Below are 21,095 nucleotides of genomic sequence, written 5' to 3'. Positions count from 1 at the left end.
GGTAACTCTTCATCATACGTGATCGGAACTGTTTGCTGCAACCCGTATCAATGCGTGCAAGGCATTGTGCCTCATTTCCAGGGAGGTACCGGATTTATAACTGGTGTGTGACTGGAACTGTCTAGTATGATTCGCATTAACATGCACTGGGCGTTGTGCCTCATTTTCATGGAAGCATGGAATTCGCAAATCATCGTTGTGTGCAAAACCGGACTGATCTGGTGCAACTCCGATCATGCGCACCAGACTATGTACCTGGATGGTCTGGGTGTAATTCTGATCAACATCTACCTGGCAGGGCACCCCTACCTTCCGAAAGGCTCCCCTGCTACATTTCCCTCTTCATTGATCGTTCCTTTTCAGCCCTCTGAGTGGTGACCTACCTGCCTTCTACTCACCTGGCTGCCGACAACAGCATGTCCCAGGTAGTATTGCCCGGACCGGGCCTGGGTGGCGTGAGTAATTGACTGGACTGGAGGAATGCTTCAGAGAAAGATTGGAAGTGTATCAAGACACTATGCAAACCCTTTCTCCCTCTCCCTGGTGCTTCGCAGAAGTGGGCTTGTGCCAGAAGGAATGTTATGGAATCCTTTAATTGAACTAACTATTGCCCTCATCTGCTTCTGCTCCCCATCCTGTGTGTGAACTCCCTGAGTGGTGGCCAACCCCCCTTTTGTTTTTTTACTGCCTCCTAATCAGTCCTGCTACCTACCCCCCACCTTCTTCCCTGGGACCCCAACTAAGTGTGACTCTGGCCAGAAGTGGCCAAGTCTCGGGTTGGGTGATCTCTTTATAATCCGTGGGTGTGGGATAGCCAGGGTGAGACAGAGGGTGGAGGAGAGTTTGGGTAAAGGGGTCTGCATTGTGCTATCAATTGACCTGTCAGCATGTTCGTGCACATGTGCTACATACGGACTGCCTGATATCTGTAGCACCGTGTAGCAGAGCTGAGTGAATTTGTGGGAGTGCCTGCATGAAGATCACCTGCTAGTGATTACATCGACGGGAGGTGCTGCTCCACACATTGATCTCTCGCCAACTGGATGCTACGTTTGATACTAGTTGTACCTGTGTGGCCTTGGCCCATGGTGCTGCTGAAAGTGTTGTCATTATCTGTGTGTACATATTATTGATATTGTTGTGATCTGGGGTGCATCCTATAACTGTGTGTTTTATAGCATTAAATTAATTGCCAATGTGGGCCTAGTTCTGACAACGTTTCGCACCGCATAAGGGTGCTGGTGGGGTAAAGTAGGGCTCTCATGCTACTGATGTCATTTTAACTAAGTTGGGCCTACTACTGCTAGTAATATTACCAAGTGTGATTTATGCCCAGAAGTTCATTATTTTTCTGTTGTGTTAAATAATGTGTGTATTGAATACAAACTGTGTTTACCTACCACACATGTGAAGTCTCTTTTGTGACACTCAGTGTATTTATTGCATGGGAGTGCTGTGCCAAAGCTTTACACATTGCCTCTGTGATAAGCCTGACTGCTCAGTGCCAAGCTACTCAAGGGTGAGCCCAGGTTACACAGTGGGTGTAATCACCCACCCCGACAGGAGAGTTAGGTTCTGCCTGGCTGGGGTCCCACCTCCCAACCAGAACATGCTGCCTCCAACACCAGTACTTAATTTGTGCCTGTGGTTGTAATTGGGGAGCACTGGCAATCACCAGAAGGAGATGTATCTTTCATCATCCGACTGAAGAGGTGGGAGAGAGCGAGGGAGACTGAGAGAAAGAGAGATGCAAAAAAAGGTAAAATGAAGGTTTGCAAGAAAACAGTGACAAAGGGAGAACACAGAGATGAAAAAGAACCTACAAGAAATAGATATATTGAATGGAAGTGTAGGGTGGTTATGGACAGCTAAAAGAGCCAGCTTTGGTATATCGGGAAGCATGCATTTAGCAGGCCAACTGATGGCTTAAATGAAAAAAGTTCCATCCTATGTCATTTTTTTGTAAATTAACCACTGCGGATGCCCGTGTCACTATATGAATTAATTCAAATACACTTTTAATACAATGTAATCCGTCTGGCACTGACAGTTTATATGTGTCACCGTGGTCGATGTTCCCTTACTTTCGATGTTCCAGTTTTCGCTGGATTTTGGTTTCTTTGTTGCATAATTCTAGGCTCAGAATGAGTCCTATTTTTTCCTGCACAGTTAAACTCTGAAGCAAAATATTTGCTGACTAGCCCCACTAGCCATCCGACAGTTGCACCTAGATTATCTCATTTATGGACTGGTGTTGACATTCCGTCCTCATTAGCCTTTAGTTCCCATTTTCTCACATTGAATCGAAAATATGATTGCCTTTTCTAACAATAGGCCTGAGTCTGTGCAGTCCAGACATTTGCTGGTACAGCATATAGGTATAATGTAATAAGCTTTTAAAGTGCGAGTACGTAATTTCACTCAGACAGTATCCAATTATGAATCTGGCAAACCTCCAATTAAAGACACACGTGCAGGATAGTGTGTAGGGCGTAATATGCTCCTGTCCCCTTAGGGTTAATGCATATAGTCTGCGCGAGACTGCTGATGGATACGTTGCATCTGGTTCAATCTAATTGAGCATAACGTTTTGCTTATGTCCCAGGGCTCTCGCTGACGTGATGCGGCAAGGGGACCATTACACAGCAGAACACATGGAAAGAGACGCCAGCCTCGCAGTTCATGTACAGCACTACGAAAACATGCAGCCGCGGCCGCCTGCCAACAACCTGCGTAAGTTTTACCCTATAACATGGCGTTTGTGGCAGGATTTTTTTCTGTAAACAGCAATCCAGTGTGCACACGAAGGGTGAAGTAAATATCAGCCCAGGGGCCTATGCCATACAGTGGTTCTTTGTTGTGCCACCAATTCAGGCGACAAATGGACATTTACCACCTTGGATCAAGTATGAAATGAATGCTCCGTCTATGTGCCATATATTGGATATTACGAGTTCTGTCGGCTTAGTCTTTTTTTCCTATGTGTAGACTACCAATTAATGTGGAATGACTGGGAAAACATTGCAAAGTTTTAGGCTTTGTTTGAACTGTTTGTTAATAGCACGAACATGGCCCAAGGGTAGTAAAGCACTTTACATGAAAATCAGATTAGACTGCATGTTTTTTAGGCACACGGAGATAAAGTACATATTATGTGGTCAAGAATCACACTGGATGTTAGCAGACGCTGGGAGTTACCTAGTTGTGAGTTCTGGCCGTTTAGTCACACTTTGTCTTAAGATGGTTGGTCATGTATTTACATTTATATCCTGTGAAAGTGATATTCTTTTTTTTATATTGAGGAGTACATTTCTTTAGATACAGAAGCATATGTGCGTGTATGAAAGTGACACGTATCCAAAAATGAAAATATACAGTTAAGAAAAAAAAAATCATGAGAACCATCAAACATTCATACAAACAACCACCAGATCCGGTGACCATTGTTTCAGGCCCTCAAATGCGACCAGGTAAATGATCTCGCTGCCCGCCATTTTCACGCAGAAACAGCCCTGTTGCAGCCGAGAAACGTGGTGCCACATGTGCCAGTAGGCGGGCAGCAGTGATAGTTATCTTGCAGGTTTAATGTCCCATGCATTAGGACAGGATTTCATATGGGTCAACCTGGACCAGCAAAGTTCAAGCAAGAGTTCAGATGATGGTCAATGATCAAGTGGTTCCAGCTACCTTTGTGATGGTGCTTGGCATGGAGGCCAATTAGGGGTTGCCATTGGGGAAGCCTCTGTGCCTGGTTTGGTCTTTGGCACACCTCTCAAGGCTCATGATGTCAGTTACAGGGAAAGAAAATAAACAGAACTCTATGACCCCTGTTAACTTGCTCTAGCTTCCACTACTAGCCCTTGCTTGGCATCTGAGAAGCAAATATAAGGAGTTTGAAGGGCAACATTTGAGACATTGTGACAATGCTGTGGTGGTATTAGTGGGTCAATGGGCACATGATGCCACTCCCACTACCTGCGGGATTTTGATGAAACATGGCCCTCGGTGGACTCATACAAGTTTGTAATGCTTTTTTGACCTCCAAAATGAGCGTGTTTCTTGGTATAGGATCCAGTAGGTAGTACCATGTGTCTTCCATACTTGTGTTGCGGGATTCAGTGGTGGTGAAGAAGTTGTGAGTGGCTGATAATAGCAGCCTAGAGTGAATGTCTGGGTTCACCATAGAATTGACCTAAATGCATGGCACAAAATGATGATTTAGTTCTTGTTAGGATGAAAAAGTTGTGAGGTTTTACTGGGTCAGGGGAGATGAAAATCTGTTCTGGCATCAGTGTATTGTAAACTCTCAAGTCTGTCCACTTGGTATCAAGATAAGTCAGCATAGAGAAGGTGATAACAGTCCAATGCGGCTTTGAGGGAAGAGCTGACGATGGATGCATGGACATCAGCATCAACAGTGGTGAAGAACTTTTTCTATTTAGTGAGTTAGAGGAACGCATTGTATGTTTCTCCTTGCGTTTGTGGACTGCACGGGTTGCAACTGAGATAAACCCCAAGGCCCTCGGCATGAGGGAAGAACGACACTCAGAATGTTCAAAGTGCAATGAATATTCGGGCTGCAGGTTTGTCCCAGTTTATTTCGGAATAAACATACCTATAGGACTAGACATTGCATCATTGAGGTAAACAGCAAAGAACCTAAAAGAAGAGAAGAGAAACAATACGTGTAGGGCTATTTTGGTTGCAGGACAAATAATAAGGAACTGAAAATGTACAACTGTGCTTTATAATGAAATGTAGAAAAATGTGCCAAAATGACTCATTTGTTCTGAAATGTTACCCAGTGTGTCTTAAATGGATTTTAAACAGAAAAGGCATTTTAGAAAACCCGTTTACTGCATGGGATACTTTAGTACCTATGCCAGCTCCAATGTTTGTTTGAGAAGGTAATTCTTTGTGAATACTTCCTGCACATGAGCTACATTAACTCTGTATTGATATTGACGTTCTGATTTGCTAAGGCACAAAGCAACAGAGCACATCAATATAATTACATTAATCAAATGATCTATGTTTGTTCCAACTCATATGAGTAATGCCTTAATTGGACAATTGTGTGTCTGCCAAGAATATAACTAAGGATAACAATGTTAAAGGTTTATGTTTATGATTATTTCTCAGTATATCAGCATTAAGGTGTTTTTTATTCACTTGACCCTGTTAAGCACTGACATATTCTGTGAAGTTTTACTGTTGAAAGTTTGTCTTTCTGTACCCAAAACAAACCCAAATGGAGAAACTTAAAACATAATATGGAAAGACAAATAGTTGCTGTGTTACATCTGCAAAGTGGTTCCACGTTATCATCACTCTAAACATATTCGGATATTTATGACCAAAATAACCTAATGAAATTTTTTTTGCATCTGCGCCCTGGCTCACAGCAGAGTCATTCAGGCATGATATCCAAAGCCATTGTTTCATTTGATAGCCTTTTGGAGTGAATGAAGCTCTGCAATCCTTGTTATCTCCAAAATGCTAAGCTACTTCAGGGGGGACATAATAAAAGATGGTGTAAAAGGCTATTACAGCAAGTAGCTGCTTTCTGCAATAAAAGTTAATAAGCCCCAGAAAAAGGGATAAAATGGAACTATCCATCTATCCCGAGGAGAAGATACAAAAAGACAAGAAAAAGAGACTGTTTAGGCAGTGTTTACTCAGGGGATTCTGGAATGATAGTTCACCTTTTCTAGCCTTAGCCTAGTAGAAATATGGTGTATGAAATTCATAACCGCACCCTTTAAAAGTATAAGTGTTAGTGGATCACATTTCATAGGGATTTACAATGTTCTGGCTGTCTTAAATGCGTTAATAATATTGTCAAAAGTGCAATAATCATTTAGGGTGCACTTAAGCAACTAACGCGAATCTTAGCAAACATATTTCTAATAAAGAAATCTAACATCAGACTTTTCACAGAAGAACGTTTGGAATTAAGTTCAGATCTCTTTTGTCACTGAAAAAAAGCTTTCAGGACAAAAATCATCAAAGGTGTATTAAAGTGCTTCCAGCCTTCAAGGGTTCTTGAGACTTAAATAATCTCATAAACCAAGATCTCATTTTACAGTCATTTAACCACTAACACACCACAAAGTTGTAATCTAAGGCAACAGATTTAAAACGTAGACAAACATTGCATTGTAGGCAGGATTGTTTTGTGCAGGAAGATCCACCTTCCTGCACAAAAATAATCCTCAGAAGCATTTTCCTCTTTCTAAGTATGTTGCAGAATGTAACTAGGAGAAATAAAGACGTTTCTCTATATTGCACCTCTGGTGGGGAGACGTACATTTCTGAATCATTCCTATGGCTACAAGTGTTGGTGAGTCTGGAAATGTGCCAGAATGCACAGGTGGATGTGTGGGAATACCCATGCTCCACCCTAGGCACTCCTTCACGCCGCAGAGTAACTCAAGGCAGTGATTTGCACTTCCTCGCATTAGTCTGGATTTACCAAACTAGCAGGGCCACACAAGGGGCCTTTGCAATGCTTGATAAATCTAATTTATATTTTGAGTCATCCTTGTGTCTCCTTGCAAGGTGCAAGGGTGATGTAAAACCTTGATAAATATGGGCCTTTGGCCCAGATGTATGAAAAAGTGGCACATTAGTTCTGATGCACCACTTTTTCAGCACCCCCCTATCGGCACCTAACAATGCCATGGTTGTGCCTTATTTAACACACGGCACACCATGGTGGTAGTTAGGACAATAGCATCAAAATGTTTGACGTTATTTTGGTATTTTGCTACACTAAATGTTAATGGTAGTGTAGCAAAGTGCAAGGATACCCATTGATTACAATGGGTGAGTCATGTCAACTCCTGCACTTGAGCATGTGTTAAAAATGACGTAAAAAATGGCACAGTGAAATCTTGTAGATTTCACTGCACCATTTTTGCGGTCCTCCTAATACTGGACTGTTCCCCTTGCATACATTATGCCTGATGCAGGCATATTGTGGCACAAGGGGTCGGAAAGTGGTGCAATGCAAGCAGTTATTTCAAATAACAGGTACAAGTGTGAAATTGAGGGAGTTAGTCAAGGGTGACATAGAATTGCCTAAGGATAGTGAGTATCAGGAACTGTCAGCTGGGGAGCCAGATCCACCGTTCATCTGTTTTATTTTTTTGTTTATGGTGTGTGCATAAAGATCTTTGATTTGTACTTTGATGCTGTCATATTGCCTTTTCGCTTTACAATGTAATCTCACTGTGCTGGACTTGTGGTGCCCTTAGGGCAACACTTGGCTTTATAGTGACTTAACACTGCATTTTGCTTTCATTGCAGTCTTTGTGCAGCAAGCATTTAAACAAAAGCATTTAACATTTTGCTTAGGGAGGGTCATTTTGATTTCTGCAAAATAATCAATTTATTGTAGCTAGAAATGTGTCATTGTAATATGTAATATGTAATTATGACGTTATTCTTGGGTGATGCAATAATTGTTCAGTGCATTTAAGCGAGAGCACTAAAGGATATCACATTGATTGAAAGATTGATCATGTATGAATTTGATTTACATCCATCTTCGTTTCAGGGTTGTCAGTAGAGTGATATATGGTCGCTGACAAGGGCACGTCTGTCAATAATGTGGAAAATAATTGTAATGTTAATTTATGTGACAATATACACAAGGGAACCAGAAACTGACATACTCCACCTCAGTAAGTCAGGTAACCAGTGGAAAAATTGAATATTGATTTGTATTGCAAGCATGCATGTGAAAGAGGCAACAGGAAGATAAAAGATCGTAGATGCAAATTTACACATAAGTAAAGTTTAGCATGATAAAGGATAAGAAGTAAGAGAGGAAAACAAAATAGAGGATGTACTGCAGTCACTGACATTTGGATTAAAGAGCAATCAACTCAATGGACACTGTGATCAGGTGATTAAGGGAACCTACCGCAACAGGAATGCATTGAGCGCTAACAAAGGTTCAATGCGCCTGAGAAAAAGAACAAACATGATCAGGGAGTACACATAAAGGGCCATCCAGCTAGAGCCATGAATATATATTTAAGAATTAAACCTGGTATGAAACAACAGCTGACTGCAGTTGAATCTGTAGTGTTGCCTTATGTTATGACAAGTAAATTAACAAGGTGCACGAGAAGTTTGGTTATATGTTGGCACGACTAGTTTACTATTAAATGATACTAACTCCTCAGATTCGAACTTGGTACTTCCAATACGGGTAGGAAGACTGAAAACACTGGGGTCAACTGGAAAATGGGGTGGCACTGCATTTGAGGATTCCACTAGCAGGTTTTTTAAGATCTAAATCCATTGAATCACTATTGCATATAATACTGGATCACCTCGCACTTCAAGAGTTTTACAGTTTATGGAAATTGAATTATAGAAATACGTCTAAAGTTGCAATGATTTCCAGCGAGGGATCTGTAATTTGAGGATACATGCCAATTTCTGACTGTATGTTAAAGGGCTTGTTTACATTATGTGTGGTAATTGTTGTATTATAATGTCAATTGAGCTTTTCGTATGATTTTATAAAACCGATATTATTCAAAAATGAATTATATTCAGTACAAGCTGCTTGTAAAACAGAGCTGCACGAGTGCCGCTCACATGCTGTTCTTTTGCCCACATAGAGGTATGATAGCTAAAGCAGGGAAGATAAAAGAGCTGTCTGTGGATTTAACATTTACAGGCTTTTTGCGAAGATGAGGGCACTGCCGGTAAGGTAGCTCAGTGGACTGGTCTACTCACTGTAGAGATGTGATGTACCTGACGCCCCAGGATTACATTTAATTAGCTCCTTTGCACTTTTCATTCTCCCAAGGTATTTAAACTTAGTACCATTGCGTTGAGCAACAATAACACCTTTCATCAACACCGTAGTCTGATTCACTTCATGTAATATATTCCATATAATCACATCTATGAATGTTAATGTTTTTACATTAAACGTTCAGAAGAGAAAAAACACCCCAATTTCCAGTGTCCTTCTTCTCAAAATTCTCGCAGGTATTAAGAACTAGCACTGCCTTGGGAGTGATGTACTTGCTATAAGAATGTAACAAGTTTCCAGTTCAATGCCGTTAAAATGTACACATTCCCCCAAGATAAATCTCTAAAGATAACATCTCACAGGTGTTACAGAGTAACAATAATATTTTGCTGCTTTAAGTTTCGCACAAAATAGTGGATTTTGTGGCACAGGAATATTGTGGCTACTCTAACATAAGTGGCTCACCAAGATATATAGTGTACAAAATAATTTGCCAGTTCTCAACAGTCACTGCGTCAAAGCAACAGCTTGCAGGGAAACCCTGCTTAATCGTCTTAAGCTCCTCACTGGCATCTTACTGCTAAAAACTGCTCACTGTAGTTAATTAGTCCATGTTTTTAATTAGTAGCCAGTTCGAGCCTATTTTAGAGTGTGTGTTTTGTTTAATCGTACAACAAGCACAGCAGATACTCCAAATTATGCTACTGCGTCAGCTGCACCTGTCTTACAAATGAGGTTATGCAAATTGCTTTTCATTTGAAACACCTCCATCAGGACCAGCAATTGTATATGATGTAATTACCTGGATCCTAGATGCTTTAGCATTCATCAACCTGGAGAAAAAAAACTTCAAGAGAACGATACCATTGTACTCTGTTTGAATTTGTATAGCATGTTGTTGCATTGGTGAAGGATCCTGTTGGATCAGCCATTTTCGATTTGATTGCTTGCTTTTGCTGAAAACTTATTAATGAGAATATGTAAAGTGCATTTTTGAGCTTGAGTCATTAAGAGTAAATAGGATGGAGTAGTGTGTTTTATACGTTAAATACATGATGGACTTTGAAGTTCTTGAAAACAATAACTTTATATTTACTGACACTTCTGCTTCCACACCCTGAAGATGCTGAGGACGATTTTCAAATGTCTCCCTGGCAATACTAGAAAAACTGCCAGTCACACCCTAGTCACTAGCAAATTGGACTATGGGAACATCCTCCACCTTGGGATCATCAAACAACTTAATAGAAGACTACAAACCATCCAGAACTCGGCAGCCTGACTCATCCTCAAGCTCACACACAGAACTCACATCACACCACACTTCAGCAAGCAGCAATGGTTCCCGCTATAGAAACTTGCTCATTTCAAACTCCACACACACTCACACATTCAAAGCACTACACAACTTAGGCCTCACCTTCCTAAACAGAGGCATCTCCTTCCACAAACCACCCAGACACCCGAGATCCACAGGACTCCTACTCACACGTTTCCCATGCACACCAAGATCCCGATGATGGACATTCTCTTACATTGCTCCTAAAGCGTTGAACGGCCACCCACTCCACATAAGAACTTCCTCCACTCTTCTTGAATTCCACAAGAATCCTGCTCTGCGCCAGGATACGTTTGTGGGTGATTGAGTGCTTTACTAATACACAGAGCATAGCACAGTGGTTTTCAAACTTTTTTATGCCGCACCCCTCCCCCAGAGGGAAAATAAAATCGTCATGCGGCCCCAAAAAATCTTCACAATTATTCTAAGAAGTTGGCAGTGTTTAAATATGTCCAGGCTTATGTAAACATTGCAGATAAGTTCTCTTACCTTTTTTAAAAAGACAATTAATTTCTCTTCTGCTTAAAACAAAGCACTGTTATCTGCGCAATGCTTCTTTTTTGGCCAGACCCTGGGCCTCCACCTGGGATCACTTGAGGCCCCCCTGGGGGTGAAGGGGGCTGCCCCCAGATTGAAGACCCCTGGCATGGTATGGCATAACATAACATAACGTAAAAATGATTGGGTAGAAGAGACGACGATGGGTAGTTGGACAATATAGGAAGAAGAACCTATATCAAACTCATAAACCCCCATGTAGCTATTACATCTAAGTATCTTTTGTCCTTTCAAAGATATGGTCACTTGCACAAAACAGGGTTTGTATTACCAAAGGTGCAGCTGGGGTACCACAGAGATGTGCCCCTGCTTTTTGCACCCTCTGAGCACTTTGGTTTTACAGCAAGGAGCGCAGAGGCAAAAAGGCTTTTAGGAAGTTCCATGGACCCCAGACATCCTCATGCAGGCAGTTGCAGTCACTCACTGTACCTGCCTGCAGGGAAATCACTGTCTCACATTTGTGAAACAAGCTGGGTGCTGCCTACATTGTGGAAGATGGAGCATTTGCTTAAAAAATTGCTTTGGCTTTCACTAATGTGCTGTCCCCCAGGCTGGCGCCAGTCCACAGATACCCAGGAGTTGGAGAATTATCTGTAACAGGCTGCAATGACTGTGTGCTTGGCTCACCTAAAGGCACCCTCTTGCCAAGCTCGGACAGTACATCATTTACATAATGACGCCTTCTCAATCACCAGCACGTGAAACCCTAGACTGGCCAATCAAAACAAACAAATGACTCCTTATAAAATGACGAACAGTGAAACATCCACTTTCAGAGGTGAAATCTCCACTCACTGTCTCGGTGTATTTTTGGGCTTAAGTACAATTTTCACGAGATTTCAACTAGAAATCATTTTTGTTGTTTTAGTTACAGGCAATTGACCTCTTCAAACTTCTGGAGGTCATCATAGGTGACAACTTCGGCTACATTTAAAATATAAATGTGGAGATCTCGTTTAGGTGTACAAAGTCACCTTTACTCTAGACACGTTGAAAGCACTGTGATCAATGTTGTACTATAAAAATAGCAGAGCAACGTGAGCGCTGCTGCAGAAGGAAGTTAGTGTCTGATAATGTATATGCATGAAAGGTTTCATAAATCCAAACGTGTCTGTCAAGTGGTGTAATTTCTCATTTGTCATCGTTTTTCTGCTCCATTTTTTAATCCTCTTTACGTTTCCCTCCAGTACACACAATGCCCATTATTCTTGCCTGAATACATCCAAGTAATGTCTGAAAACATCACTCTTTGGAAGAGAGTAGGCAGATTTTGTGAAATACACAGCAGATATCAAGATATTCCAATTTTCATTTAACATTCATGGCCAAATTCACAAAGCCTTTTCTCTGAACTGCACATGGGCTGATAGGAAAAAGGATATTTTTCCCATAGCTGAAAAAGTACATTTGTATGAATCTAAAGTGAACTGTATGTCTACAAAATGAATTGTGCACAAAACATTTGGCTGTGTGCAAAGTGTGATTGAGGGGGTGGGGTGAGGAATGAACAAAGGACCAATTAGATGCATCCTCACTAGCTGAGATCTCTTAACCTGTGCTCTTCTTTACCTGCTATAGTTCGCAAAGTGGAGCCATAGTGCAAGCAGGGATCACTGATTTCTCCTGCATACATTGTGTACCACCTCACTGTGCTTCTGATGGCCATCACTGGTGGCCTACTGAATTTCTGTCCTCTCTCTACAAAATCATCAGAAACGAAACTCAGAATCTGGCATGCTCTCTAGCATCATTTAGGGCCTCTACGGGAGGATGGCTAGTGTAGCGCTAATGCTCCTTGTTCATTCTCCAAGGTATCTATTGGGGGGCATGAAAATTATAGCAGTGAATGGAAACAGATGTGCAGGAACCCTGCATTTGAACACCTCTGTAAAATAAACTGACCCTGACAGATGCACAGCTCTAGATTTGTGAAGCAGGCTCCATCAATATACACTCAGAGAAAAAGCAATTTGGTAAACATGATGCCACCTAAAAGGTATGTAGACTGCTCCTTTATCATTTAGAAATAAACAAGCAACAATATACCATTGGCCTGGTTCCTAAAGGCTTTGTTGTTAGTAGGTATGACTTACTCTTGTATTACTCATGACTTACTCCTTAATCTCAAGAGCAAGCCAGGAGTACTAAACAAAGTAAATCACTGCAATATCTTTTTGAATTGTGACCAAAGTGTTTAAAGTGTAACTTCAGTGTTTTAGCAGCAACTTCATGGACACAACAGAAAAACAAAAGGTTATAATTTGACTGCTCAAATGGCACTACTTTGAAGGTACAACTTGAAACGTGACATCTTGTGGTCATCTTACGTCATCAAATGTGAGACTTTGTTTGCCTTGACTGAAACTATGAGTAAGCTGGTGAAAATTACACAAGACCCTATAAAGTGCTCGGTGTACTTGTAGGTACTGTGCAATTTACCAGATGTTCTTTAAATGGAATAATTCTGTGGTTTTGAATTACCCGACCAAGATGAACACATCCTTTTCCTGCCCACATTAGTTACATATCTTTTCCCCAAAGTGCCATATTTCTAGATTTACTAAAGCAATCAAGTAGTATTTCAAATGTGTTTTTTCACTTCATGAAAGCATTGCTGAAATTACCACCTTAGATTTCAGTCCATATGAGAAGAGTAGAATGCTTAACAGTAAGTCACCAGCTGAAAAGCAATACATTTCTACCATTTTCAGTGGTAATCTCTTCCGTGGCAAGTGTCATGTGCTGACTTTGAAAAGAGTCCATGATGAGTTCTAAGACTGTCAACATTAAGTCCACTTTTAGACCTAGATAGTTGATTGAAAAAGTTGCAAGTCAAGTGGAACTGCTCCAAACAAAGCTTGTCCTCATGACATGTAAAGCCTCAGTTTGCTGGGTAAACCTAAGATGCTAAATAGACAAGAGGCTCTTGGGAAAACATTCATTGTTACTACATCCATTTTCCCAAAATCCAATGATTCATCTTCAGCCATCTGCATATGTTAATTTGTTCTCCAAATATTTTCATGTCTGAAAAGATGATACTGTTAATTTCTCTGGTAACAATAACGTCTAGATGTTTTATCTTCTCTGAGTTCCATCTAATTACTATTCTTGTTGTTCTGCTTTGGATATCATCTTTGAGATTGGCATCGGTTTCATTAGGAACCAGTCTATGTTGTGTCCAGATAAGAGGCCAACATTTCTAACTAAGTGTAATAATTTGGTTAGCTTAGTTTAAAGATAGAATTTCTGAAAAATATATCATCATGCTGAGTCTTTAATCACTCTCTTCTCTTTCAACAAATTTCATTATTAGCTTTAATAGTAATTGCCAGAGACTCAAAATCTAAAATGATTATTGTGTGTGTGTGTGGGGGGGGGGGCATTGGGTAACCATATATGTTCCTGCATTTATCTTGATGCCCCATGACAGTAAATCATTTCAATTTGTATATGTTTTGGACCTAGAGCAAATATTTAAAGTGTAACAGTTGTTTTAAAACATCTGTTAGAAACTGAATAGTCAAGTAGGTGGGAAGAGCGCCCACAAATCAAGCAATCTAGTGTATAGATGCAAAAGCAGCATTTATTGAGAAATCTTGGACTAATTGCCAATAGCTATGTGTTAAATGACATGTCTGCTGAAGCAGTAATGCCAAAGCCATGCTGAACTTGATAAATAAGTCAAATAGAATTCTTAAGCTAATTTTCTGAAAGTAATATAATATTATAATAACAATAACACAAATGGGACAACAATTGGTTAAAGCATCTGGAGGTTTGAATTACTAAATAAAAAAGCTAAACATCACTGGCAAACAATTGAGAATGCAAACGTCAATGTTAGTTTAAAGGGCACAGATTACCTGACTCTAGATGCCCTCTCAGGCCACCTGCAATTGAGATTGGAGCCATTGAAGACTTGCTTTACCAGTCAATGATTTAAAGTTCGGATGGGAGCTCCTTTATGAAAGTCAAAATCCTCAAATGAGCAAGTTAGCATTCTTTGGATTTAATGGGCTCCAAAAGGCTGTGCATGTTAATTTTATTAACCCAATAAAACCTTAAGCTTTAGTCCCAAAGCTCCAAGCAAGACAAATTTTAAATCTGTAATCATCAATATTTCTTCACAACTGATGTCGCCTTGTCACCTTTTCTAGGTCTCAGGTTGTATGTTGGAATTTTAATCACATTTTGGAGTTCTAATTATTTAAGCTGGGCAAAGCTGATTCCTGAGACAGGTGAGGGCAATGGTATGCCTTCTTACTACGACCCTCGTGTACCGTCAAACATTTCAACAAAAAGCTCATAACAAGGCCTGGGGGCAGCATTGGCACCCTCTCCCAGTCCTTAGGGAATCCTAACATTACAGGATGCTTAATATCTTTTCCCATTACTTTGGAAAGAGGTTCTAGCAAATAGATAGCAGTAGAGATAAGGTCAACTGCTCTCTTTAACTAGAAATTCAGTTCCAACTGGTCTCCAAGCTTGTCTCTAAAAATGCACTTATGCTTTATTTTCCTGTAGACCTCAGGGGCAGCTCTTCTGATACATGAGAATCCTGTTCAAAAGTAAGGTTCAAAAGAATGTAGGATACAAGTTTCTAGTCCTTCCTCTGGCAGTTATGGTTACTCGGAGAGCAGGCTTTTTTTTACAAGTCCCGCAGAGCTCTGGTTTCTAAATGATGAAAGTCCAAAAAGATAGGGATAACACAGTAGTGGTTAGTGAAAGCTGAACCTATTATTGGAAAGTTCTCTTACTATGCCACCTGTCATTTCAGCACGAACTACATTATTCGTCAAAGCACTATAATGTGTTGGAAAGCTAATACAGCTGACTGAGCTCCTTCTTCCTGCCATAAGCTTGCCTAGCAAAGTGAGATGTAGATCTCCCAAAGAATGTTGGAACCAATGGCTTCGTCCTCCAGTGACAGGACTCCAGAAATGTATTATGTCTTTCTGGCCAAAGTTGTATGCTGGAGGGCTTCTAAGTACAGACCTTGTAGGTGATAGCTGTTTGGTGGTGGTTGTTGAGGAGTTGCCGGGGCTGAGGCAGAAATGAACAGCCTTTCCTAAAACTATCTTTATGACATTTGTACTAAAATTCTAAATTCCATTGAAGGGCCACATCTTTTTATTCTTTAGAGGTTGTTGACCCAAGTACTACTGAGCGGAGTAATATGCATTACATTATTAAGGGCCTGATTCTGAGTTCGGCACATGGGTCACTCTATCACAAACGTGGTGGATATCCTGTTTGCTGTATTACAAGTACCTCATTTTATAGTGCACCTTCAATAAGGCGGACAGGATATCCATCACGTTTGTCATGGAGCAACCCGTCTGCCAAACTCTAAATAAGGACTTAAATATATGAAGACAAATTCCATTCTGGCTGTTTACTATAAAAAGTATTAAAAATATGCATATGATCTAGTTATAATTCAGCTGAGACCAGGCAATAGCAAGACTCAAAGTTGGTTCAGACATGCAGTTGCTTTATTTTTTGTTAAATGTCTGCGCTGTCAATAAGGAAAGTATACAGCTCTAAAAAAACATGCATAACACAAATTACTACAAATCTCTAAAGCCTTCGTAAGTAAAGATGATGAATGCAGTAAATATAATGACAGCTTAAAAAACGTAGTTAAAAGGATTGCGCCTCAAGGCACAAAGTTTGCAAGTCTTCCAGTCAGTGCCATGATTTATTCTTGAAGGCTTTTGGTATGACAATGCAGACAGTGCATTAGCCTCTCCTGGTGTTTTATTTTTTGCAGACAGCCTCAAGACTAGAATATTGAAATTCTACCAAGCTAAAAAGGTATTTAAAAAGAAATAGGTTAGCAGTAAATTACCACTCGACTGAAAATATTGCTCTGCCCAGTGGTCATCCCGGTCATTATGTAATTCGGAATGTCTGCCAATTCTATGCCATTACCGCCAATAGTAAACACAGTGAAAAATGATACTGGTGGAAAATGTCAATTCATGCTCTAGCATTATTTTCAATACCAAAACAAGTACTACAGTGGTTTACACTTACCACAGTGGTAAAAACACTGCTGATTACAGATGCTATGTGGGGAGGAGAGGCACCCCTCAAGCAAATAAACACGCCTCCATAATGACTGAAGCGCTTGGTGACCACACTTTACCTACCTTCAGGTAGGAAACATATACAGCTGTTGTAAACAGAGGGGTGTGTGTGGGCATGCATGTATGCGTGTGTCTTACATGTCACAAACACAACTGCAAAGCAATGTCCTGGTGAATTGGCTGGAGAAGACTTCGAAGCAAGGAAGCAGCATTGAGCAGGGGAGAGGATAAGGCACTCAGTATGGGTAGAGTGGGAAAAGAGGAATGAGTGTAGAAGGGGGATTGCAATTTGAGGATTGCAGTTGTGGAAGCTTCATTGGTGTATGTAAGTATAAGCAGAATACAGAACTGCAAATCTGAATGAATTGTGATGGAGAAGTTACATATTTAGCTCAAAGCAGTTTAGAGAGAAGAACAATTATTCAGATGAAAGAAGAGGGCACAAGATTGGAGTCCTTTCAGGGAAACAGGTTTAACAGCGCCATTGGTTATGCATACGTCCTGGTAGTTTGCTAGACAACTTTACATGTTTGCAGATGTATTGCTTCCAATACTTAACATATATGCAGAGAGTGCTTTTTGTCTGCCTCTTCCTCGTGATTCGTGGCTTTCTTGTCACTCTCAGCTACCTGCTTTCTAATAAATAGCTTTTTCCCTATTCGGGAAGCAACATTTATGTTCCACCATATTGTATTTCGATGTTTCTTTGTGTCTTCCACTGCTTACAACAGGGAACTCTTGTTTCTTTGTGCGCTTCTAGCCTGAACTCAATAGAAGTGGCTCCTACTGACAATTGTTGCTCCATGCTGCTTCCAATACTCACTATGAAAGCCAATTACAGCAGTGGGGACCATTTTGGATTTCTCCTTTGTTGTATTACTTAATACAATGATATCCTCCCAAGGTGGCCATAATCTTTCATCTGGACGCAACATGGCAACCGTCTTTGAGAAGAAAAACTGAATTACATAATACAAGAAAATAGAATACCAAGTTGGCCTCTGCATGGCATCATGTTGCATAGAGATACAACATCATGCAACACAGTGGCAGTTTGGAATTCTATGCTATTGTATTATTTAGTAGAATTATACCATTCCAAGATGGCTTTCACATTGGTTTGAGAGGAAATGTGATGGCCATCAGAGCAACGATACCTCTGAAAGTATATTATCTCCTCATGCACTCCTGGTCTGTCCGGTTACATCATGGGTTCTTCACTTCCACCTCCTCCAACAACCCGTTGTTCAGTTTCATGTTACCCTTTTTTCACATAATCTTTCATACTTATTTCTCTTTGTCCTTTTCATCCTTCCCATTGCACCTTGTGTTATTATTTTTTCTTCCTCCTTCTTTTGTCCCCTTCCTTTTTGTGTTATGACAGACATAAAAGAATGATTACCAACAATTGATTTATTTATTAACAAAATATTCTTGCTATGGTTAACATTTTAGGAATAATTACAACTATTACACAATTCTATATGATGTCAAAGAAAACATCTGCCAATTGTTGTTTTTGCTCTTAATTTGAATGAACAACAACTTGCTCTTTATTCATGTTGAGCTTTGGACAAGTTGAACTTATCAGAGTTGTGTTGATTCACTATGCCATACAACAGGATATCAGTTGCTCGACTACAATATTCCAAGACAGTCAATGAGACAATGTTTCCTGAATGATCAGACTCAGACTTTGAGTAAATTACAGTATCCTTTTCATTACTTTGCTTTCAAATTTCTGTTGCCCCAGTTCCACTCAAATAAATAGAATATGCTTGTTAATCAAAGTATTTTACTTCAAAACCTACCTCTACCAGCTTAATGTCTTTAGACCGAACTCCATGTCAGATAAGAGGTGTTAGTTTTGCCCAACACAATTGAATTGGTATAACAGCTAAGTTGATGTTTATCAACTATTACACTACTAATGAGAGTGCATTTTGGGGCATATTTACAAGAAAACGGAGCATCATAGATGTTGCGACACTTTTCTTGCACCCCACCCACCGGCATCCAACAACACATTGGTTGTACAGCACACCATGATGGTTGTTAGCACAATAGCATCAAAATTTGTGACGCCAATGTGGCGCTTTGATACACCACTGTCAAAATAATTGACACTAGTGTTAGCGAAGCACAGAGGGCCATTTAATATAATGGGTGTGTCATTTTAAAGCCTGCTCTGAGCAGGCATTAAAAATGAGGGAAAAAATGGAGCACTGAAATGTTGTAAATTTCACTGCTCCATGTTTTCGGGCCTCCCTGCAACACAATGCACCCCTTGCATACATTATGCCTGACGTAGGCATAATGTGGTGCAGAGGGGGTCACAAAGTGGCGCAATGCAAGCATTGTGCCACTTTGTAAATATAGGGTGGCAGAAGAGCCACCTTAGCGCCGCAATAGCATAAAAAAAATGACAAGAGACTTGTAAATGTGCACCTTTGGGTCTGAACATCCATGTGACTTTCTGACTTACTGTTTTACAAACAAACAACTTTTCAAGGAATATAAGAGGAAACTGTTCTAACCAGGAATCGCGCTAAAGATTTTTTTCAACCTGACTTGGACTACTGGAATACTATCAAAATCATCAACTGGTACCAGGTAGAGACAGATCAAAACAAAGGCACAATGAGGCAGCTACATATGGCATCTAGATAGAGTGGAACACAATCAGCTCTGCAAGCAATAGGGATGTGTCTGCGATTGAATAGCGTCAAAGTATCACATTTTGTCTGCCAGCATAACAAATCTGAGAACCAGACCTTTTTCAAGAACACTGGGTTATATTCTTACACAGGAAAGTAGTCCTGCCTCAACTCCACTATGAAGCACTAGCCACAAAGTCTCATGGCTTATATTTGTATCTCCTCTATAGTATATTTTGGATAAAACTGCAATTCAAGAAGTGATGTCTATGACTGGAATATTCATTTCAATGCAATTTGTCCCTGAATAACCTGGAAATTTTAGTAACAATCCTAACACTGTTTTCTATCGGTGAATTTAGTAAAAAGTCTTAGGCCCTCATTTTGTGTGGCCAAGCCGGAGATTCCCTATTAATTGTACCTTTTAAAATACGATAGCCAAGGCATCAGAAGTTAACAGGTTTGATCATCATTGCCTATTGCAAGTTGCGCCGTTATAATGGGATGCTGAATGTGATGCTTCATGCAACAAAATCTCCATGCACCATATTTCCTGTATATTTTGCCCTGGTAAAGATCGGCAGGTTTGACAGGACAAAATTAACCTAAAGAAAGTGATGGGGATGCGGTACATACCAAAAAGTTGTGAATATGATCCCTCTGCACGTGCTTTTGTAGGGATCAGCAAAAAGTATCCCTCTCGTAATGAGGGCCCATGATTAGAATTTAATACATACCATTCATTTGTTGATTTGGAAATATGATGTAGAAGTAGACTCCAACCATTTAAACCCTTAAAGTTAGATTTAAAAGTGTTTTAAGAATCATACTTCTGCAGAGTTATGTATGGTGGGTGTTTCTCTGTCCAAATATTACGAATGTTCGAATTCATTACTTTAGCTAATGTAACACACGACTAAACATAATTTTTTTGGAAAAGAAGCACATTTTATGTACTTGAGCGGTGAACGTTTTTCGAGCATTTTAATTAGATTTCCAACATATTAGGTACGATAATTTTCATTAATCATATTTTTAAAACGGAAGAAGGGGAGGCACTGCTTTTCATTCTAGCCATGGCTCAGTTCGTTAATTTAAATGCCAGTGCTCCATAAACAATTGTGTGCACACGGTAAGTGGGTTATGTTCTGCCCGCTCAGGCGTTGTTGATGATTAGCTCTGAACGCTGCGAAGTACACTGGAAAGTACTGGATTTGCATTAGTGGAGCTGTCATCGGTGCTGAAATGTTTCCCCCGGCTCGCCTATACTTCTGTTCTGGATGTCTTCGCTACTGTCATGGTGAAAGACAAATCTAGTCCTACTGGGAAGGACAGGAAGGGAAAGGATATTTGTGTGGCGCCACGTTCTCATCTGGTCTCTTCAACCTGCTGTCCTGTGCAGCATGAATAGGATACTGTAATCGGCATAGTGGAACAATGGGTGTTTTAACTTTGCAAAATCTTACAAAATTGGTCTAATTTTCTGTCGTGTAATAAATAATGAGCAATCTTTAAGGTGATTACAGAACTTTTCATCTGAGTGGGTTGCCTGAAGACTCATCTACTAATGTAGGTTTGGCAGATTACAGCATTTGATTCACAAAAATTGGAAAAAAATGCACACCCGGTAATTTTCCTTAGTGTGAGGTTTGCTAAGGTGCTGTTAC

The 21,095-nt window shown here is 40.3% G+C and overlaps 1 protein-coding gene across 4 annotated transcripts in view; it reads left to right on the top strand.

Annotated features, from left to right (window-relative positions):
- Window positions 1–21,095, top strand: part of SHISA9 (shisa family member 9) — a 1,108,248-nt gene that overhangs the window by 174,054 nt on the left and 913,099 nt on the right. For all 4 annotated transcript variants that reach the window (XM_069210172.1, XM_069210173.1, XM_069210175.1 and 1 more), the window contains exon 2: window positions 2,606–2,733. In XM_069210172.1, coding sequence (XP_069066273.1) covers window positions 2,606–2,733 — 128 coding nt within the window. The remainder of the gene's footprint in view (window positions 1–2,605; window positions 2,734–21,095) is intronic.

The sequence above is a fragment of the Pleurodeles waltl genome, chromosome 10 (assembly GCF_031143425.1).
Source record: "Pleurodeles waltl isolate 20211129_DDA chromosome 10, aPleWal1.hap1.20221129, whole genome shotgun sequence".
In the NCBI taxonomy this organism is placed as follows: domain Eukaryota; kingdom Metazoa; phylum Chordata; class Amphibia; order Caudata; family Salamandridae; genus Pleurodeles; species Pleurodeles waltl.
Note: the sequence above shows the minus strand (reverse complement) of the source record. Positions and strands in the feature narration are given on the sequence as shown.